This window comes from Microcaecilia unicolor, chromosome 10 (assembly GCF_901765095.1).
Source record: "Microcaecilia unicolor chromosome 10, aMicUni1.1, whole genome shotgun sequence".
Classification (NCBI taxonomy): domain Eukaryota; kingdom Metazoa; phylum Chordata; class Amphibia; order Gymnophiona; family Siphonopidae; genus Microcaecilia; species Microcaecilia unicolor.
The window spans coordinates 206,553,699-206,570,785 of record NC_044040.1 but is presented as its reverse complement, the minus strand read 5'-3'; the positions used below and the strand labels follow the sequence as shown (position 1 = coordinate 206,570,785).

Genomic DNA, 17,087 nt, shown 5'->3' with positions numbered 1-17,087 from the left:
GATAATGATGATCCAACAACTACCCTAGCATATCTGGAGAAGACACCATTTTGCCATAGAAGCGAGCTCTGTGGGTGCTTGACTTTGCCAAAGGACAGGTAATTTCCATTCGGTTTAGCATCCCCAATCATTTACAAAAGTTGGCTCTCATGACCTTACTGGTTACAATATGATGCATGCATGTTCCATGATGCTTATGCATTTTTAAAAACCCAGTATGGCATTGACTGTGGTGGGATATACACAGTAGGCTCGAAGGGGGCACCAGAGTGTGGCTGTTTTTCTGTTTGAGCAAGAGAAGAGCAGCAGTGGCCTACAAAGGTGTGATATCCTTTCGAACTGCTTGGAAAAGGGAACATGGACTAAAACAATTTTGAGGATCCATCCTATAGGCTTGGCAGATGAAGCAGAGAGGAAACAGGCAGGCACTGTAGTAGGTACAGCTGGCACATGCTGTGAAAGGCCATGTTAGTTAGCTTCCCCGCACCCTGTCATTAATGATTGATAGTATATCAAATAAAATAAACCATATGTTGACACCCTTTCAACCCCAAACCATGATTTACCATCCACTGCCAACTGGCCATGATATGATGTTTCTCCCAAGCTCTCACTGAAAGGTTTTGCTTGAGAGAGGTAGCATAGGATGGGCAAGGGGGTGAGGAATTTATTAAAGCTTTTGGATCAGAGAGCAACATAGTTTCCAAGGGCACCTACAGGAAGAAGAGAAAAATGCTGTTTGCTACCACAGCTTCAACCCAGCCCACAAATCCCTCGCCTCATTTTGAAGGCACTTTTTGTACTTCTTTCCCAGGCATCAGAATACCTAGTTCTGGCCTTCCCAATAAGTCCCAGTTCTGGGAATAGTTTTAGTTCAAAGCCTAGGAAGGGGTTATGCCTGTTACTATTGGCCATTCAAAATATAGTAAAATGCCAGTAGCCCACACACCCACACAAAAATAATTTACAATAATGTTGAGTTTCCCGTACAATTATTTTATGCTTCAGATCATGGTGCCTGTTCTGTGGACGGACAGGGGGGTATCTCAGCACTCAGCAAATTCCTTCACTGTGTCCAAGGAAGGGCCGAGTTCATCTTGAAAAGTTGGCTCCTAGGATTCACAGCTGGCAGGGGTTAGTGGAAAGTTACTACACAAGGCACGTCCAGGGTTTCTAGTATAGAAGAGCCAGTGAAATACACACTGCTGGCTTAGTAAAACAAATCAATCAAACAAACATCGCCAGCCTGCTACTGCATATCTTCTTTTTGCCTAGATTCAATGCATATCAGCTATGTAGCAAGACAGAGGGACCTTTTGAAGTTTAAGCTACATTAAAAAAAAACAACCCGTCTAGGATAAATAGCCACATTGAGCCTGCAAATAGGTGGGAAAATGTGGGATACAAATGCAATGCAATAAAATAAATAAATAAAATAGTTGCAGCTCCCCGGGCTGCAACAGAATTCGCTGCACCACAACCACCACCGGCTCCTTTGGCCAGATTTCCCCAACCCCTACGTCACATCTCATCATACTGCTCAGCGCGCGGCAGCAGGACAGAAGCGGGGCGTCCGCGCTACCTCCGCCGCAGCAGGGGGGAGGCTGGAAACCCCGTCGGACGGGATGGGCTCACGCACCGCTTCATTTGCTGCAATATCCTTTCGCGGGTGACGTCACCAAATCGAGTCCCTGTGCCTTGAAAAAAAAAAAATGATACGTCTCTCATCTCTCTCTCTCTTCCAGTTGAAATCCTTTCACCGTCGGGACGATCATTTGAATCTTATAGAAGGGCAGTTGAGCTGTCACGATTTTGTTGCTCTTTTCAGCACGCTTTTTTTTTTTTTAATCCCCCGTTGTGGGGGGAGGGGGAGGGGGAGGGAAAACGAGTCCCGGCCGGATAAAATAGATGCGCAGTAGCGCCTCGTCCTTTTCAGTTGAGCACTGAATGCGAGTTCGGATCATGTCAGGCAGTTCTGCGGATTATAACAGGTAGCCCGCCCGCGGGGAAGGGAAAGGGGGGGGGGGGGTCCAGCTATCCCGTGTGTTTGCCTCTGTGACCGGCGGAGGCGCAAACGGCTCTCTCGGGTTATGTCAGGGGAGGGGAGGCGAGGTGGCCGGGCCGAGGGTAGGGACGAGTCCGACAGGCCGCGGTTGCAGCGCGTCGATGCTGTTCTATCTCTACCTATATATTTTCGCGCTCTTTCTTAACCGCTGAAATGCCTGCGCGCGCGCGGCCTCGTGGAGGGGGAAGGGGGGGGGGAGGGTCCAGCAAAGGAGCGACGTATTGGCGGGAAGGGGAGAGAGGTTTATAGTCGTCGCTGTGGAAGGAGGAGGAGAGGTCGCGCGTGTCCCCCCGAGAGGAGGAGGAGGAGGAGGAGGAGGGGGGGGGGGGTGGTAGAGGACTGCGTGTGAGAGAGACGCGCAGGAATGGCGGAGAGAGAGAGACGGGAAGGTTCCAGTGTCGGGAGCGGGCCGAGCCCCCCTCCCTTCCCCCCGTCCCAGAAACATCTGGAAACGGCGCTGCCGCGACTAACGTCTCTCCAGGCCCGGGGCCTTGTTAAAAAAAAAAAAAAAAAACAACAAACAAACGGCCGTTAGGTCACCACCTCGGCTGCGAATAACGGATTTCCAGGCGGAGGCGAGAGAGGGGCCCTGGCGCGAGCTTTAATTAGTCTCCAGGAGCACGTGGTGGGGGGCGGCGGCGGCTGGTTGACTCTTGGCGTGGGAAAAAAAAGGGCAACTTTGGTTCTCATTTACTGGAGAAGAGGCGTGGTGGCCGTGTTAGTCCACTCGTAAAGGTTATCAATAGAAATGAAACAAAGTAAAACATGGAAAAGAAAATAAGATGATACCTTTTTTATTGGACATAACTTAATACATTTCTTGATTAGCTTCCGAAGGTTGCCCTTCTTCCTCAGATCGGAAATAAGCAAATGTGGTAGCAGATAGTATATATGACCAGGGTGGGGGTGGGTGGGTAGGAGGTACGCATGGGGACATCAAAGCATTTCATTGATATTGATGTCCCCATGCATACCTCCTACCCACTCCCAGACTGTCAAAGTAATGCTTGGATGTTTTATTTATATATACTATCTGCTACCACATTTGCTTATTTCCAATCTGATGAACAAGGGCAACCTTCGAAAGCTGATCAAGAAATGTGTTATGTCCAATAAAAAAGGTATCATCTTATTTTCTTTAACATATTTTACTTTGTTTGATTTCTATCGATAACATTTATTGGAGAGTAACGGGTTATACGACTCGTTTTAGTAGAGCTTCTGACGAAATCATTATAGGCGACCCTTTTCCAGCAACGGGTGAAGCGTTTCGGGCCCTGGTTTTCTTAAGAATGAGCTGTGCACAAGCCTCAGATTTCGTGTAATGCTCGTAAGCAACAGTCTGGCACCACGGGCTCTGTATGATGAATAGTTAAAAACTGTTAAATGTGGAATGTGTGAGGGATTATATGGAGAGTTGGATACACCCGAGGGCTGTAAGGCTTTTCTAATCAATATTTCTGTACAGCAGAGATCATGGCGGCCCAGAAGGCATGGACCCCGATGGTGTTATTGAGGTGAGTAGTAACATCTTATTTTCTGTGTTTTAACTTAGGTGGGGTACACGCACTTTGTGATTCTGTTCTTGCCTCTTTTTGCAGAGCAATTGGAATGAAATTGTTGACAACTTTGATGATATGAACTTAAAAGAATCTCTCTTAAGAGGAATATATGCTTATGGTTTTGAAAAGCCTTCAGCTATTCAGCAGAGAGCTATTATTCCCTGTATAAAAGGTAAACTACTATATCTGTAGAAATTATAGTGGCAATACGCACTGTTGTAATACTAAATAGTTCAAGTGAGATGATGGTATACCATCTTTCGGGACTGACTGAAATGGAGACAACCTTACTTTGCTGATCACTTGTTAAAATGTAATTAATTTTTGGAAGGAATAACATAATAAAGGATAAACTTGTGGGTGCAGTAAACTTGTATCCTACCTTTTTTTAGGGTATGATGTGATTGCTCAAGCTCAGTCAGGTACTGGCAAGACAGCCACATTTGCAATTTCCATCCTGCAACAGTTGGAGATTGATCTCAAGGAGTCCCAGGCTCTAGTATTGGCCCCCACCAGAGAACTGGCTCAACAGGTATTGAGGGTAGTTAAGTTTGAATGTGTTGTACAAGTTTCACTCTTCATAACTGTTGGAAATAGAACACTTCTAAGCCTCCAAGCTTGATATCTAAAATTAAGTACCATAGGGTATGATTAAACTAAAAAGTTTAAAAGTTCCAAAATGCATGGATTTCATTAATTGACATGCTTAATGTCCCCATGTTTTGCTACTGTTTATGGTTAATTTGTCACAACTTGTAGCAGTACAATACAAAAACAGTAGTACATGTGCAATTCATTTGTGTAGTTTACTATGTATAGATAGTAGTAGTTGTATGTCCTGTATGCAAAATGTTGACTTCTTGAGGAATATCTTAACTTTTTTCTTTTATGTTGTAAACCACTTTGGTGTGTACATGTATTTTAGTATATTAAAACTGAATGATGTAACTTTAAGATGCTATTGATATGTATCTAACTGTGGCAGCATTCTTGACTTCTTAATAATTGACAACTTGGTTGTCTAGAATAACTAATGCTAGTTGAGTGTTCATTTTAACATTAATCAGTGTTTGAGATGAGCATAACCATATTTAACTAGTCAAACATGATTTACGGTTGAGGTGATGGCATAGTGTGATTGGACTACAAATATTCTTCCAGAAGCAGATAGGAAAATTCCTGCTGCTAAAGAGTTGTTGTTTGAACTTTTTTTTTAATTTGTGGACTAGGAAAAAAAGGGTTTATGATAAATGTCTGATTTCAGCTGAATCCAAATGGCAGAGGGAGAACAGTAACTTCCTAGGATTATGCAGTCAATGGTAGGTAGTCTTGAATGTGTCCTGAATCAGTGCTCTGAAGTAACTTAAACTTTACTACTAGTGAGTAGTAGATATAGTTGTATCTTTTTGGTATGATTAGTGTTTGGACACATACTGTTGATGTCCTAATATTGTACTGTGTGAATAACAAAATCCATAACTGTCACTCTGTTGGTAGTCTGGTAAAGAATAGCAGTTCAGATTGTATTTTGGATATCTCAGGGTGAAAATAATTGATGTGTGAACAGGCTATATACCCTGATGGTTTTTCCATGATCACTTGTCCATTTAGTGGTGCTGCCTTCTATTCAACAGCTCATTACTTGTACATATGATTTGGCTACTGTAAGAACATCACCAAACCTGTTTCAGGAGTGTATATTTGTGATTAGACACAAGCTGTCTTGTTTTTTAGTAATAGGTGTCATTTGTAGTTCTGTTTATATAAGACAAATCATAACTATAATTTATTCTCTAGTCATATAACCATACTGCATTTAGTATCTTTTGAAGTAGTGGCAGAGATTGCTTTTTAAACTATGCAACTGACAGAGTAAACTTTCAAAATTTGTTTCAGATCCAAAAAGTAATTCTTGCTCTTGGAGACTATATGGGTGCAACTTGTCATGCCTGTATTGGTGGTACAAATGTCCGCAATGAGATGCAGAAACTTCAGGCAGAGGCTCCACACATTGTGGTGGGAACCCCAGGGCGTGTGTTTGATATGCTTAACAGGAGATATCTTTGTAAGTGGTTAAATTTTTTTTCACCTTTCCAGCTAGTACTCTTTTGGTAGTTTCCTCCTGCTCCTCTGGTCTTGAATGCAATCAAGTGTTCCTCATTTTTCTCCAGATATGAGTAGGGGAGATGCAGGCACGGCTCTCAACTTTCGCTTAAGTGTTAATCTTTTTTTTTGCTTTTGGCTACCCTGAGTATGCATGGGGGGTTCCAGTATTGGCAAAAACTTCTTCCCCTTTTTAGTTAGTTTCTGTAACCCTGCAGCATGTATATCAAGATAGGTGAGATATTCTTTACTGCTAGTATTGTCCACCAAAGAAGTAATTTCTCCATTCACAGAATGACAGTTGTCCTCTTGTGGTACTGAATATAGATACTAGTAAACCTTTACAACTGAATCTAGTGCAAAGCTCTGCAGTGCATGAACCAAAGAAAGGGGACCACTGCTCTACACAAGACAAACCATTTGCAAATACTGAGAATACATGTCTGAAGATGGTTGACACAATCATGGCATTTCTCCCTTTTTCTGCATCCTGCCCGTGGCTCAGACTATCCTGAAGTTGTGATTCAGCATGCATATAGCAGTAACTTTCCTCATCTTGCTGAGCAACATTTCAGCAAAGGAAGTATTAATTTCTAAAAGCAAAGCTGGCATATCTAAACTGCCTCAAATCCCTGTTCTTCTTCTGCCAAGGACATCTCAAAACATACTTGGAAGTCCAAGCACAAAAGGAAAACTTCCTCAGATGGCAGGTAAAATCTCCTTGAAGGCTCTCATTTCACTTTGCTGATTAAACGGAGCACAGAGTGATTAACATATGGGAGGACAATATTGGCATCTGAATAACAGGTACATCTGCCATAGACAACTCAATTCTAAAAGGGCTTTTCCAACACCTTCAAAAATTCAATAGGCCATTACTGTACTCCTTCAAACAGATTCAATGTATGAAAAGGCTGGATGTCCACCATCAGGGAAAACCCTCAATGTGACCAGTCTTGGTCACTTACAATGCCTTTTCCCAGTCTGTTCTCTTCAAGGGGGTTCAGAGCTTTGAGTTTCTGATAGTACTTGTCCTATGGATACTTATCGTACTGGGAATGTAGTGTAGAAAAGAAACCTCATCTTCCAGCCTCTTATTGTACTGAGAATGTAGTGTAGAAAAGAAACCTCATCTTCCAGCCTCCGTTACATTCTGAAGACTCCTTGTTTGACCACATTGAAGATCATTCCTATCCCCCCCCCCCCCCCCCCCCCCCCCAAAAAAAAAAAAATTCTAAACCTTACGACTGTCAGCATTCATCATTCTCTGAAAATCTTCGGTTTTGTGAATCTAAGCTCTGATCCCTTGGTGCACCTAAAGAGGTAGTAGCTCTTCCAGTATGAAATCCCTTCAACTTAATTAGAATAAGTCTTTTCTATAAATTTCATCCAAATTGGTGCTGGGGCACAATCAGTCCCAGTTACTGTCAGATTTAGTTAGTGTAAACTGTCAAGGAGTCACTTAATTCCTGGTAAAGATGTTAGATGTAGTAGGAAGGAAAGTCTACCAAGGCTCCTTGTCGACTGAAAACTAGCTACAAATCCTTCATTAACATCTTTTTTTTTTTTGTTTTGTTTTGTTTTGTTACATTTGTACCCCGTGCTTTCCCACTCATGGTAGGCTCCATGCAGCTTACATGGGGCAAGGGAGGGTTAAGTGACTTGCCCAGAGTCACAAGGAGCTGCCTGTGCCTGAAGTGGGAATTGAACTCAGTTCCCCAGGACCAGAGTCCACCACCCTAACCACTAGGCCACTCCTCCACTCCACTACAACAGCTCAATCACACCATACCTGAAATGCAATGACTCCAGTTGTGTGCTTATCACCTATATTGTATTCAGCATCCCTCACTTCTGTAGCAGTAGAGCCAGAACTGCTTGGTCAACAGCCTCTTGTCTGAGAAGACTTGCATAACTAACTTGGCAGATACAAATTTTATAGCAGTTCTTCTTCAGTGTATAAACAACCCTCGCCTCTAAAGGGAAGCTAAACATATTCAGAAGAGACTGCAAGAAAGCCCTTCTGGCAAAGGAAAAATAGAGCTCAGTTTTTCTCTTTTATAATAATGCTAAAATTTATTAGAGTAAAATGGTTACAAATAAAAATTTTCTCCCAGTATTACAGGAAATTGAATTTATATCAGTCCAAATTTCAGTATAAGGAAAATAAAATCTGTTTCCGTTGGAAGCTTAACAAAATCTGTCTGCCACAAGATGTGCTTGTCATATTATTGAAGCCTAATTTTGTCCAATAATAATTCTGCTTCTTTGGTATTTCTCAATTATTCATTATTTGCCCTTTGTAACCTCCCTCCCTCGAATACTTATCACTCATACTTGTCCTTCACTGAAAATGTCCCTGTGTTATGTTTTAGAGCCTATTTGAAGCAAGCAAACCAGACACTTGTTAAAGTTTATGGCCCATTACTATTTCTATCTACAGTCACCTTATACTTGGTGATAGACCTTAAGAGAAACTCAAGATGGAACACACAGGGAACATCTACCTTGAGCAACCCTAGTTCTTGACACTTTGCTTGTGGGAGACAGATTGTGTTTATCATAGAGCAGGGATACTTGTCTTTGGGGGGGGGGGGGGGGGGCAATCAAATCGCAAATGACCTGTACTTACATGTTGAGCTCTTAGCTGAAGAGTTTCTCTTCTACCTGACAGCAGTTGAATTGGCACCACCAAAGCAGAGGGCAAGGAGTTGAGGTTTTCTCATCTCAAAGAAGAGATTTGGCCCATATTAGATCTTTGCAATCTGTCTCTATATAAGAAGGAAAGGTTCAGAATGAACATGCTGGCAATACTTCCCCTGGGTCATCAGCAATTGGCCAAGCTCAGACATGCAACACATATCCCATTTCTTTCCCACCACTTAAAATATCTGATTCACGTTTCTTTACACATTAACAATATTGGGTACTTCAGTTTTTTTTGTTAGCACTCTGGGTATTCATAAATTGCATCAGTGTTGTAGTCCGTCTCCCCCCCCCCCCCCCCCCCCCCCAGCTCCTAAGCCAGCGCTACTTGGGGTACATCCAGCCATTTGCGTTTTCAGGATATTTATAGTGAATTCATGAGATTTATGTGCACTGCTTTTGGTATGCAAATCTTTACATGCATATTCATTGTGGATATCCTGAAACACAACTAGATAAAGTGTGCTCAAAGGACTGGGTTGAGAGCCACTGTTCTAAGCAGGGCCTAAACACAGTTGAAAACTTTTCTACAAAAATTAAGCTTTCTAATAAGTCTTTTGCAGCCAAGTCAGTTAATTCATTTGAGTATGCCTAGACAAAGGCAAAAGCGTATCTTTGAAAAGGTGCATACTAAATTTGGCTGTGACTTATTTTTAATTAAACACACAATATGTAATGCTCAGTGTTTTTCTCAGCCACATGGCAGCCACCATCAATGCTATGCCATTGGCCAAAGTTGCACACGAGGCCTTTTTAGTGATCTCAACGCGATTGAAATTAATAGTCTGCCTTTATCAGAACTCCAGTAGTAAGCCTCCTTACTCTGGTAGCAGGCACACCAGTCTTTTTTTGGAGTCTCTTCAACCCCCTCTGCCCAAGTAATCTCAGGAGGCCTCTTCATGCAGCTGGGGAGCTCTGGGGGCTCATCACTAACATCTATAGATGCAAGGCATGTGGTCTCCAAATGAAAGCTGTATGCTTATCAATGGATCAGAGCTAAAGGTGGTGTCTCATGCTCTGTGTCAAGTTTATTTAAATACTTGATGATTGCTAAACCACCCTATAAATAAGGAGGCTCAGGCACTACGAATCTTCATCAGGTTGCAAAGATCTGTTTTCATAATTCCATTACTGCTACACTTCACATAGCTCAATCAGCATACATACGCGATTGAAAGCTGGATCCTAGTGTAGCACACTGGCATTCTAATGCTAACAACTTTGATCCCATTTCTTATTTGCTTTTCCAACTCGTCATACTCATTTCTCTTAGTCGGGCTTCAAAACTACCTCAGTAAGAAAATCTAGCAGCCATATCTGTGTACGATGATCAAATACCGTATTTTTCGGACTATAAGACGCACCGGACCATAAGACGCACCTAGGTTTTAGAGGAAGGAAATAGGGGAAAAAATTTTCCTTTTTCCCTCCTCTAAAACCTAGGTGCTCCGGTGCGTCTTGTCCGAATCCCTCCCTCCGAGTTTGGGATCGCCCTCCCCCTGGCCATGTCACCACTTCTCCCTACTCATGTCACGCGATCTTCCCTGGTGGTCTAGTGACGTCGGGGCAGGAAAGAGCCCCCTCTTTCCTGCCCAGTGCGCTGCTCTCCGTCCTCCTGTATGCTGCCTGACGGTCTCGGCGAGATTCAAAATGGCCGCCGAGAATTGAAGTCTCGGCGGCCATTTTGAATCTCGCCGAGACCGTCAGGCTGCATACAGGAGGACGGAGAGCAGCGTACTGGGCAGGAAAGAGGGGGGCTCTTTCCTGCCCCGAAGTCACTAGACCACCAGGGAAGATCGCGTGACGTGAGTAGGGAGAAGTGGTGACATGGCCGGGGGGAGGGCGATCCCGAACTCGGAGGGAGGGAAATCTCTACCTTCGGACTATAAGACGCACCCCCCATTTTCCTTCCAAATTTGGGGGGAAAAAGTGCGTCTTATAGTCCGAAAAATACGGTAGATAGTAAACTGATTTCTAGACACCCTCCTTTTCATGAGGTCTAATGTGAACTGCTATTGAGAGAACCACTGCCACCTTGGGACCTAAATGTTGTCTTAGGCCAGGTATGTTACTCGTGAGTAATGACGGTCGCTGGTTGTGGCCTATCAATGTGTGGTTCTAAAATTTGTCCTTTTCTCCCCATTATAACTAACTTAGGAGCCAAACTTATGTAGTTAACCAGATCTTAATTTTAGAAGGTGTATTAGATACTATGATACAGGCTGCACATAACTTCCCCACCCATGGGCTGCATATTTGACACACTACTCCTAGGCAGTCTCATGAAGAAACCTTTTGAACCCTTTGGGGGGGGGGGGGGGAGGAATATCTATTGTGGAAGACCACCTTTCTCATCACTTCAGCTAGGAAGATCAAGTGAGATCATCCACTATACTCAGTTTTTTTTTTTTTCCCCTGAATTGGGTGGGTGCACTGTAGGGGTTTTTTTTCCCCCCTAAAAAATGGTCAACTTCACATCGGTGATACTAAGTTCCCTAAATTTCACTTCTGCAGTTGAAAAATGTCCTGCAATTGATTTCCAGAAGAGCATTGCTCCATCTCCATACCCAGAGGAATTTCTGCAGAAGTTCCCAGTTCAGGAACACTTGTATCCAAATGTACCCTTTCCAACTGGATTTTTGATTCTTACTACCAGCAGGCAGAATTGGACTCTAGTATCTTAGAGCCACTGTATTGAGAATCACTAATATTGCACATTGTTTCAGTGCACACCTTTACTGGGCACTACTGTGTAAACATTGTCTAGAGTCATGGCCTTCAAGACAAACTACACACAACCTTTTTAGCTTTTTAAAATTAAAGCATTGAATGAAACCCATCCCTCATGAGGGCTACTGAGGGACATAACTTAGTTTTGATCTGTGCCTGAATCTCCCTTGTCTCCAGAGAAAGTATATTGCTTGTAACGTAGGTTCTCCATAGACAGTAGGGGAATGCAGTCATACTTATCCCACACACCCCTCTGTGGAACTGTCTGCTATAATATGGGGGCAGGGGAGCTTTTTGCCAACACAGCACTCCCCCTACATGCTCATGGCAGCCAAAAGCAAAGGAAAGATCATACATGTGGCTGCATTTTTCTGCTGTCTACAGGGAACCCTGTTTAAAGGTCCAGTAACTATGCTGTCACAAACTTTTTTTTTTTTTTTTTTCCTTTTCTTTTTTCCCCCCTCCCAAATTACCAGCGCCTAAATGGATAAAGATGTTTGTTTTGGATGAAGCAGATGAAATGTTGAGTCGAGGGTTCAAAGATCAAATCTATGAAATTTTTCAAAAGCTGAGCACAAATATACAGGTAATACTACTTTTTTTTATTTTTGGAACATGTTCACTAAACTTGTTGTTTTTCTAGTGCTTCCTGGTCAAGCACACTGCTAAAACTACAAAATCTAGATCTTTCTAATTTTTGTAGTAATGCTAGCAGAGTACACATGGGAAGAAGAATAAATGCAATGATTTGAGAGATAGGGATGGACCTCTTTCTTAATGTCCAGTGTCCTTTGTCTTCAAAACTCAATGCAACACATTTCAAAAATGCATATTTATATGGGTTGCTGTATGTAAAAGATGTATTTGTTTTTAGGTTGTGCTGTTGTCTGCCACAATGCCAACTGATGTGTTAGAGGTGACCAAGAAGTTCATGAGAGATCCTATACGTATTTTGGTGAAAAAGGAAGAGTTGACCCTTGAGGGTATCAAACAGTTCTACATAAATGTGGAAAGAGAGGTAGGTATTAAATATAAATGGTTTTGACTTCCTGGAAAAGCACTGTGCTAAAATTATCTGAACTTTGAATCCAGGTTTCTGTAATAATGCTAGCAGAGTACACATAGGAAGAACAGCAAATGCACAGGATTGGTGACTTGGGCAGACCTCTTTTTTAATGTCTGGTGCCCGGTGTCTTAAAGTCTAGTGCAATAATTCATCAGTACAAGTTTGGTATGGTCAGAATTCAGTTTTTGCTGTTTTTATAAACTTGTTTCCTTCATTTAGGAATGGAAGTTGGATACCCTTTGCGACTTGTATGAGACATTGACTATTACCCAGGCTGTTATTTTCTTAAATACAAGGAGAAAAGTTGATTGGTTGACCGAAAAAATGCATGCCAGGGACTTTACAGTGTCTGCTTTGGTAAGAATTTTATTCCCCGAAGTGTGATTAGAGGGGTGGTATCTTTACAACACATTACTTACTATTTTTATCTGCTTAACTTCTGCAGTTCTCAAATGATTTGATTTTATATTGCCAGTAGGTTTGTTCAAAGTAAAATAAAAGCAGTGCTTCAAAGAAAGATGTCTTCAGTTCCTGGTATTAACACCTAGTTAGAATATTATGGGTCACTCCTGTGAGGCTTTAACAGCTCCCTGGTAATTTTACAGGAGCACACCTGTAAAATGAGGGTTTGACAGCCACCTGAGGCCAAACCAGATTGTTGTGGTGGATAAGTGCTTGTGGAAATTGAATCTTTGAGAAGCAGGAAAAGTTACAGTATGGCTGTGAAGTGTCATGTTGTCGTTCCCCCTGCTTACAGCAACCAGATTCATACTATCCCTGTCTGTTTAGACCCTATAGCAGCCAGGGACGCTTGGTCTCGTACATGTTACTTATTTTCATGGATACATTTTTAATGTCTCCACAGCATGGTGACATGGATCAGAAGGAGCGAGATGTTATCATGAGGGAGTTCAGATCTGGCTCCAGTCGTGTACTAATAACTACAGACTTGCTGGTAAGTATGTGAAGTTTGACTAGAGCATATGAAAACAACAATTATAAATGGCAGTAGCAGTTAAGCTAATAAAGTAGAGAGACTGAATCTAGTGAAATAACATTATATGCACATTTATTAAGCTGATCCTCTTAGGCTGTTTATATAAAATAGTGTAGTAAACAAAATTGGCCTTGTGTTAAAGCCAGGAGCTTTTAAAACTGTAGATTACTTGGCAACATAGTATGGCTTCCATTCACAACAAATGCTTATTTCAGGCTCGTGGAATTGATGTGCAGCAAGTGTCCCTGGTTATTAATTATGACCTGCCTACCAATCGTGAAAATTATATTCACAGGTAAGCTTTTGCACTGGATGTCAGTTCAATAGTTAACTGTACTGGCCATCAATACTGAATCAGTCTATCACTTATAAAGGTGAGAAGTGGTAAAGCACAGGAAGGCTCTTGCTGGCACACAATAGCAGTGCTTAGTGATACATCTGAAGTCTTTGTATGATGGAAAATTACAGCATGTTCTGCAGCTCATTTGTTTTTTGGCAAGTGAGATCAAGCTGCTTTTAAAATAGACATGAAAAGCTAAAGTAGCAAAACCTAGCCAAATTGCCATTTTATTTTCAAACCAGTTAGCTAGCCTGCACTGTTAAGCTTACAAGTAGCTTGTATTAAGATATTCGTTGCACCTCTGCAAGCCACTGAATGCATGGCTGTATGATAACTTGGGTAACTTTTGGTATTTACAGCATGTTTCTTGTTTGGTCAGCACTTAGAGAGCACTGAATAAATGTGTTCAAGTAGAATGACAATTTAAGATTTTTGGTAGAAATGAAGTGGTGTAGAAAGCTGTAATCAAATTATCAGCCTGCCAATGCAGAACAGGTGTGCTGACTAGGGTGTTAAGTATGGGCAAGAGTCTCAGCAGAGTTGCAACTTGCAATTGTTTCTACAAACTTGCTGGCTGGCTAAACTGCCAGTTTCCTTTGATATGCAGGATAAGTTACAATATGGCTGTGAAGTGCCATGTTGTCGTTCCCCCTGCTTAAAGCAATTTGATTCATACTATCCCTGTCTGTTTTGACTCCAGAAAAGCCAGGGACGCTTGGTCTCATACACTTCCCACAAATGTAAATCCTACCTGCATTATAAAGCTATTAACATTTTTTTTAAAGCAACTTTTATACAAGTTTTTTTTTTAAGGCATAACACAGCTGCTGCAAAGCTAAGATGCACTCATGGACACAGGACCTGTGGAAATCATGTTCAGAATACACTTCATGTTGCAGTGCAGTGTTGACAAAGCTGTGAAAGTTGAAGAAAAAAATTGTTGAGGGGGCATGTATGTCTTGATCTGCAGAAGAGGCTATGGAAAAGAATCATTGGGTGGGTGGTTATATTTGCCTAGGAGGTAGAGCATCTTTTAATTTTTCACAATCTGCTATAAATTGTCAAATTTAAATGTCATGTATCACATGTGGCGTAGCTTGAAAAAAAGATTTGCTCTTGCAAAATTGTCACACTGAACTTGTATTGCTATAGAATATAATAATCTAGCTTTGTACATAAAGTCTTCTATAGGATACCGACTAGTATAATTTTTGGTTGTGAATATAATAGTTGGGGGACACAACCTAGCTGCACTGAAAATTGTGGCATTTGCCACTGAAGGTTTTTTAGAGCAGTGTTTTATGTAAAGTTGGGTGGCTAGGATAAACATACCAAACGTGCAGTGACTGATGCATTTATGTTGAGGTAAGTAGTTCTAGTCAAGAAGCTTGTTAGCTTTCTCTTAAAGAGGAAGCTATGGTGTTTTAAGAACCTTTAAAAAAAATAAACTAAAGGGGGGGTGGGGTGAGAACTTAGTAGGCTTAATGAACAAACCACTTACTGTATGGGAATAGACAAAACACATTTCTAGATATGTTCATCTTGAAGACTTCTTTCCTTTTTTTCTTTTAATAGAATTGGTCGTGGTGGTCGCTTTGGCAGAAAGGGGGTGGCTATTAACTTTGTCACAGAAGAGGACAAGCGAATTCTGCGTGATATTGAGACTTTTACAATACCACAGTGGAGGAGATGCCTATGAATGTGGCTGATCTCATTTAGTCCTTGGGATGAGATTTTGAATGCAGTGCTCGCTCTGTTGCTGACTAGGCGAATCACGACGTGCATTGTGCTTTCTTTGGAAATATATTGAATCTTGTCTCAATGCTCATAACGGATCAGAAATACAGATTTTTGATAAGCAAAGCGACACTTGTCGTGAGCTCTTGTAGCACAAGCCTTTGGCTTTGTCCTCTTTACAGAGTTTAGACTGTTGGGGTGGGTTGTGAAGACATGGGGTCTTTCAATTTTTTCTTTATTAAACATTTTTTTCCTAGTTCTATAAAAATGTTTGTATTAGATGTTCTGTATCATTTAATAATTTACTTGTGGACTAAAAGATATAAGTGCTGTATAAAATCAGCCAATTATGTTAAACTAGCATACATGCCTTTATTGTACATTTCAGATTTAGATTAGACATAATTGGAAAGGCCTTTTCAAGTTGAAAGTTACTTATTTTCATAGATGAGCATATGCACTTGTATTTATTCAATAAAGTATTTAATTAGTGGTAAGTGTGATCTGGACTCTGTTGCTCAGCCCCAGCAATCTATTCTACTATGTCCTAGGGCTAACTCCAGTTAAATTGCCATATTGCACGTGTCTTAATGAAGTTTGAATGTTCAATAAATTGTATATTTCACTTTGATTACAAAGTTTACTTGTATACTTCAGTTGTTGGAAATTCCACATACCATGTACCTCTCACAAGATTGTGTGTGTGGGGGAGGGTCAGTTAAGTGGGTGAACTCTTATCACCTAGTGCTTTTAAACCCACTGCATTTGTGTTGTACTACTACAGTACTTGTATCTTTAAGTCATTTCCCCCTTCTATATACTTTCTGTTCCATTATAGTGTTAAAGCTGTTTTTTCAGAACAATCTGGAAGCTGAAAAAATAGCTGTTACAAATGAGACTAGATTCTTTTATTTCTGTGGAGTTGAGTTAGGTGAATGATGATAATCTCTAGGTTGTAATAAAATTATTCCATTTTGTTTGAGAATGAGATCAATGGAGTAAGTTTCTAGTTTAAATATGGGTTGATGTCTGTTCTTTTTGAACAAGATCTGTAAATGCTATGCAGTATGTCACATCTGTGCGCTTTTTTTTTTTCCCCCTGAGTTTGTGTGTAAATGGAGTGCTTAACTATAGCTTGGCAGTTGGTGTTTGGGTAATAAATAAATCAGGTTAACAATGAGGTTTATTAGAATGTCTAGTTTTTCACTTTCTAAGTCTGTTGCTACTAGTCATGTTTCTAAAAATCCTTGTTGGAGATTTGAGGGTATTGCATAGTGCTCTGCCTGTTGGAAGCAGCCTCATCCTTTACACAGTGTGTTTGCTCTGTGGAAAGACTTATTTCAAATAGCCTTGGGAAGCCAAATCTTGACAGCCCCAGGGCCATCAAGGAAGTAGATTAGATTGTAAGCTCTTTGAGCAGGGACTGTCTCTCTTTGTTAAATTGTACAGCGCTGCGTAACCCTAGTAGCGCTCTAGAAATGTTTAGTAGTAAGTAGTGGTCATCACTTGTGATCCTCCCCTTTCTACTTGGTATCTGAGGTAATGTGGTGCAGATAAATTTTACCTGTTCAGGTTGACAGGGAAGGTAAATGACCAAGGAATAAGCTCCTTTGCTTGGTTTGTTTTTAACAAATTTGAGACTGTCAAGGGTTAAAGCCTTTTTTTTTTTTTTAAATCAAAAGTTCCCTGTTTGCTCTAGATTGTCGTACTTTTTGCTGTTTCCCTCTTATACCACTCTTATTATTCTAACTTACTCTTGTTTGCAGTAAGCTGAGCTATTT

At 41.2% G+C, this 17,087-nt stretch overlaps 1 protein-coding gene and 5 non-coding genes across 6 annotated transcripts; all 6 read left to right on the top strand.

The window, feature by feature from the left end:
- Positions 1-1,886: 1,886 nt before the first annotated feature.
- LOC115479292 (eukaryotic initiation factor 4A-II-like) lies at positions 1,887-16,487 on the top strand. The gene is given in 12 exon segments (XM_030217142.1): positions 1,887-1,991; positions 3,534-3,582; positions 3,667-3,799; positions 4,020-4,159; positions 5,524-5,692; positions 11,643-11,752; positions 12,041-12,184; positions 12,452-12,589; positions 13,098-13,187; positions 13,445-13,524; positions 15,145-15,230; positions 15,233-16,487. Coding segments are annotated over 12 exon segments (1,239 nt in total). The 5' UTR covers positions 1,887-1,947; the 3' UTR covers positions 15,289-16,487.
- Positions 3,863-3,932, top strand: LOC115479387. The gene has a single exon (XR_003943684.1). It is a non-coding gene; the product is annotated as a small nucleolar RNA SNORD2 (small nucleolar RNA).
- LOC115479384 lies at positions 11,810-11,984 on the top strand. The gene has a single exon (XR_003943681.1). It is a non-coding gene; the product is annotated as a small nucleolar RNA SNORA81 (small nucleolar RNA).
- LOC115479382 lies at positions 12,210-12,381 on the top strand. The gene has a single exon (XR_003943679.1). It is a non-coding gene; the product is annotated as a small nucleolar RNA SNORA81 (small nucleolar RNA).
- LOC115479373 lies at positions 12,930-13,057 on the top strand. Its single transcript, XR_003943672.1, has one exon. It is a non-coding gene; the product is annotated as a small nucleolar RNA SNORA63 (small nucleolar RNA).
- LOC115479372 lies at positions 14,171-14,298 on the top strand. The gene has a single exon (XR_003943671.1). It is a non-coding gene; the product is annotated as a small nucleolar RNA SNORA63 (small nucleolar RNA).
- Positions 16,488-17,087: the final 600 nt, after the last annotated feature.